We start from the raw sequence: 4,852 nt of genomic DNA on the forward strand, positions 1-4,852 counted from the left end.
TTCTGTTACACAGGTTTAATTTTTAGCATTTTATCTTAACTGGCATTTTGAAGATAAATGATGTGATGAATACCTTTTGCCTAAGCATGCTTTTAAGAAATACTGACTACTAACACTTCGATTTTCTTGCAGAAGCGAGATGAACGCACTTTAAAAAACACAGACATCAAAGTTGTTGATTTTGGAAGTGCAACTTTTGATGATGAGCATCACAGCACGTTAGTGTCTACAAGACATTACAGAGCTCCTGAGGTTATTTTGGGTCAGTAAAGACTTTGAAACCTTCTGACAGTTAATTACAGTTCGTTCAGGTGTCTTTATAAATTGGAGTAGTTTGTTCTGGTTCTAATCATTCAGTTATCTCTCATGGGTGGTGGTATTAGAGTTTTTGAGAGAGGACAGTGAAATACCCAAAAAACGTGTGTTCCTTTCCGGCTTTGTCCCACTGAGGTTTGGGGAAAGGTGTGGAAGTGGGTATCAGGAAATGCATGGGAACTGGGCAAATGCTTTGTGGATTATGGGTTTCAAGAATGTATTAAATTAAACATAAACTTTTCCTAATTACAGCTCTGGGATGGTCGCAGCCTTGTGATGTTTGGAGTATTGGTTGTATTCTAATTGAGTATTACCTGGGATTTACAGTGTTCCAGGTACGTGCATAAAGTTAATTGGAGCGTTTTTGTTACAGGCTACTGAGTTCTATCTTTTAATGACATGCACTTAACTGTTACTGTAAAGGGCGTAATCTCAAAGGCTTTTGAAGGATTCTGTTGATGAGGTTTGTCAAGACAGCATGCGTATAAGAAAATGTGATGTCTTGGGTATCTATCTCCTTTATTTAAGATGATCTTTTTTGGCTGATGAAGCCTGTCTAGAGTCTGAAGGTAACGGCTGGAATTAAGAGTAAAGAAAGCAGAGTCCCACAAAAGCTGGTTTACGTACCCTGTTGTTCAGGAGCCATCTTACCCGTGGAAAGTGCTATATAACAAGCTGCCTCGCATAATCCGGTTTTAGTAATTTAAGGTGTTGATGTATAAAGATACTGTGCCGGCACTCTGGCAAACATCTTGTTTGCAGCCAAGTGTTGTTACCAAGTGGCTGGGAGTAGAGAAATGCAGTAAGTGCATTCACTGCTTTTTCCACACAGACTCATGATAGCAAAGAACACCTGGCAATGATGGAAAGAATTTTGGGGCCTCTGCCAGCTCACATGATCAAGAAATCCAGGTAAGTTCAACCTGGAAGAAGTAAGTTCCCTGATACTTTGCAGTTAGAAGAGAAACTTAAGTTTCTGTTGTTAGCTGGGAGCTTCTGAAGATCCATAAAGAGACTTCAGACTTCTTGTTACCTGTTAGTCTGTTCCAAGATACTGTGTCAGATTTAGGTGAAGTAGTTGACAACTGACACTACCTTATAATTATTTTCCTTGTCGTGCAGAAAGCATTATTTTCACCATGACCAGTTGGACTGGGATGAACACAGTTCTGCAGGACGATATGTTAGGAGACGCTGTAAGCCTCTAAAGGTAGGAGACAACTTGCTTATTATTTTGTTAGGTTTGCAGTTGTGAAAATACTCTCTAAAATACCTTATCTTTTTTTCGTTCAGGAATTCATGCATTCCCAAGACACAGATCATCAAAGACTGTTCGACCTTGTTCGCAGGATGCTGGAATATGATCCAGCCAAAAGAATTACTCTTGATGAAGCCTTGCAGCATCCTTTTTTTGAACCATTAAATAAATAAATAAATGCAAAGATCTTTTATGCTTCTTCAAGGAGATTTCCTAGACTGTGTCAGTCAACAGAGGTTGCATGAAACTTTTGTAAACTTTAAATTATTTTGTATAGTTAAGTCTGTAAATAATTACATATGTTTTGTATAACTGTTATGTTTACCTTGTTGAACAGTTGTAGTCTTATGGGTATCAAAGTGAAAAATAAAAGTAATTTTCATTTTTGAAACTTGTTTTTGCAGCTGTGCCAATCTCTTGTTGCAGATGGGGGTAGTTAATCACCTGACTTCAGGTGAGGCATCTGGGCCGGCTGAATTTTTGAAAACATTACATATTTTCAAGGAACTTCCTTTTATTAGTCACAAAGAAAAGATTTGAAGGGCTAAGGCTAATTGTGCTTTATAATACTGTGACAACATTCTGAAACGTGGCTGAAAACAGTATTCTAAGGAGGTGTATCTTGTGGGACGTCTTCTTCCCACATTTTCTGTTAAGCAGCGTGCCTTGTGCTTTGACTGCCTAGTTAGTCTCTGGAAACTTGTCTAATGATTTCAATGTTAAGTATTTATAGGTAGTTTTTCTGAAAAGCAACTTTTGATATTTTTTATGGTTCACTGATGATCAGGGTTTTCATGACAGTTTTTTAGGATTGTACTGCCCTTGGAGAAGAATGCAGAGAAGTGGTGTGTGCCGCAGAACAGTGGTGTGTTTAAGGCCTTCTCTTGCAATAGTAGCAAGATCGTTTTGATGGCTTCAAATACATACTTCTGCGGAGCTTAGTCTCTGGTTACTGATAGATTCAGTAACGTTGGCAACTGCGAGGCACTCTCATCAGATGGCATGACAGGAAGGAGGAAGTCGGTTCTGAACTTGGGTGCTGGGTTGAGAAGGAAACGGTACTGCTTTGCAAGCACTATCAGTGCACTTGGGTAGTTTTTGCTGTTCTGCATTTAAGGTGGGGTTTTCTGGGTCTTGCTCAACACTTAATCTGTTGGACAAAGCACGAAGGGCTTGCTGAGCCAGAGCGGGGGGAAGCTTCCATGTTGGGGTTCATTCAGGCTGGCTGGGTGTAGATACAATGAGCAAGTGTTGGCCATTCTTCACTGTGTCAGCCTTTCTTAAGAAAGGATAGAGTAAATTGTTTCAGCTCCACAGGAGCCTGACTTCAGGTTTTGTGCTTGCAAAGTCCAAATGCAGAGGGAGATGTAAAACTGCAGTCCGTGTTCCCCCGATGTGGAGGAGGCTTAATTTGCAAGAGGCTCCAGACAGGCCTATCTCTGACTGGAGGTTAGAATGTAGCTGGGACAGGCTTTGAAGGCTTATCTTCTGTAACTAGTGCCACCTCCTGGGCCTGATTATGTCTCATAATGGGCACCTCCCTTCCCTGGGTGTGATGTTCACATCATTGTTTCTTCTCTGCATGACAGAAAACGTAACAGTTGGTACCAGCCGGGTCAGCTGTGTAGGACGGCGGCGGGCGGGAGGGAATTCCTTCCCGCAGCGCTTTCCATCCCACACCTTCGGAGGCGAGGCAGGGACTTGGCTGAGCGTATCAGCTGAGCAATGCAAATCAAAGGCAGATGAAGAGGGGGAAAAAAGTTTATATGCTGCTATAACTATAAAACTGTAACTATAAAACAGTTCTATCAAAATTAGAAAGGGAAAGATTGTGTGGAGCACTTGTGGCCTTTGATAACGTAGTTACTAAAATGCATTGCACTTGCTAGAGGAAATACATGCTGGAAAAAGATGGATATTATGGAAACCTGTTTAAAGTCACTTTCTTCCTCCCAGTAAGCTTTAAAAAAATATGCACTGTGAAGGTTAATAAAGCATCTGCAGTAAGGTGACAAGTAGTTTTGCAGGCTTTGCAGCATGTAACAAAGCAGTTTGAGAAGCGAGGGGCATGGTCCGAGGTCCGCGAGCTGTTGGCAGCTGAGCAGCAGCCAGGTGCTGGGGCTCTCTCTTTAATAGGGATGGTTTCTCTTCGTGCTGCCCTCAGTGGTTGTGCCTTTACGAGGGAAAGACTTTTTTACACACTCACCCCTCTGTTGTCTTATTAATACGTGAGTATAATTGGGGTAGTTTATAATGTTTACATGTTTGGGTCAAGCTAATGCTAGCTCCCTATAGCTGTTAGTAAATAATTAGAGGATTTGCTTGCAGCTTCCTCTGCAATTCAGATTTTTAGCTGTTGCACTTTAAAAATGTGGTCTGTAAATCTGTGAATGGCTCAGGGGGACCAAGAGCATGCTCTCCATAATGGGTCACTTACACACTTTACTAAATGTGGATGATAGGACAAAATAAAGCTGTTTTTTTTCAGATGAGCAGCGCAGGTTGTTTCTGAGCTGCTGCAGCAGTGATCCGTCCTTCCTCTTGTGATGGTTTCTGGGTATCTCAGTTGTTGGGAGGGTTCAAGTCACATGGACAGGTTTTAGGACAAGATGCTTTGCACCCTAGAATCTTCCCCAAAGCGATGGGGCCATGCACGTGCAGTTGATGTTGTGGAGCTTGTAAGCACAGTGTTAGCAAGTTCATAGAAAGGAGGGAGGAGAAAGTAAGAAGTTGCTCACAGAAACCTAGAGTTTTCTTTGTACCTTCAGGCACGTGAAGGAGAGTGGGAAGTAATTAGCAAATGATAGAGGTTTGGAAACTGTCTACAAAGAAGCGGTGTGTGCATCCAACAGGGCCTCTGGCTGTGGTGTGTGTGTCATTAACACACTGACTAGATACCTCTCCTAGCAGCATTTTCTGACTCTGCCCTAGACTTCACCCAGCTATTCTAAAAGTTACTCCTAGAAGGGCAGGATCTGTGGCCAAGAGGTGAAGAGTACGTTTGGGTTTGTGCACTGTGTGCTTAGAGCCCAGGCAGGCGTTACCTCACCCGAGGGTGTGTTACAGGTGAGTGAAGAGTTGACATGGTGCGACCTAACGGCGAGGGCAAAGCCTGGGGAACCTCATGCTTCTAGACGAGCATAGTCCCTCTCACCCAAAAAGCTCCCTGAAGTGGCTGGGGCACTTTACTGGTGTAACATCGCCCGGTGGCAGAGCGCTGGGCTCTGCAGCGGAGGCCCCTTCCCTAGAGCAGATGCCAACAGGGGCTGCAGCGCGGCA

At 42.9% G+C, this 4,852-nt stretch overlaps 1 protein-coding gene across 3 annotated transcripts in view; it reads left to right on the forward strand.

The window, feature by feature from the left end:
• CLK4 (CDC-like kinase 4) overlaps positions 1–1,964 on the forward strand; it is a 9,153-nt gene extending 7,189 nt beyond the window's left edge. For all 3 annotated transcript variants that reach the window (XM_009876139.1, XM_009876140.1, XM_009876141.1), the window contains 5 exons: positions 133–262; positions 568–650; positions 1,148–1,227; positions 1,438–1,525; positions 1,609–1,964. In XM_009876139.1, coding sequence (XP_009874441.1) covers positions 133–262; positions 568–650; positions 1,148–1,227; positions 1,438–1,525; positions 1,609–1,746 — 519 coding nt within the window. In that variant the 3' untranslated portion in view covers positions 1,747–1,964. The remainder of the gene's footprint in view (positions 1–132; positions 263–567; positions 651–1,147; positions 1,228–1,437; positions 1,526–1,608) is intronic.
• The last annotated feature ends 2,888 nt before the right edge of the window (positions 1,965–4,852 follow it).

The sequence above is a fragment of the Apaloderma vittatum genome, unplaced genomic scaffold (assembly GCF_000703405.1).
Source record: "Apaloderma vittatum isolate BGI_N311 unplaced genomic scaffold, ASM70340v1 scaffold33799, whole genome shotgun sequence".
NCBI lineage: Eukaryota > Metazoa > Chordata > Aves > Trogoniformes > Trogonidae > Apaloderma > Apaloderma vittatum.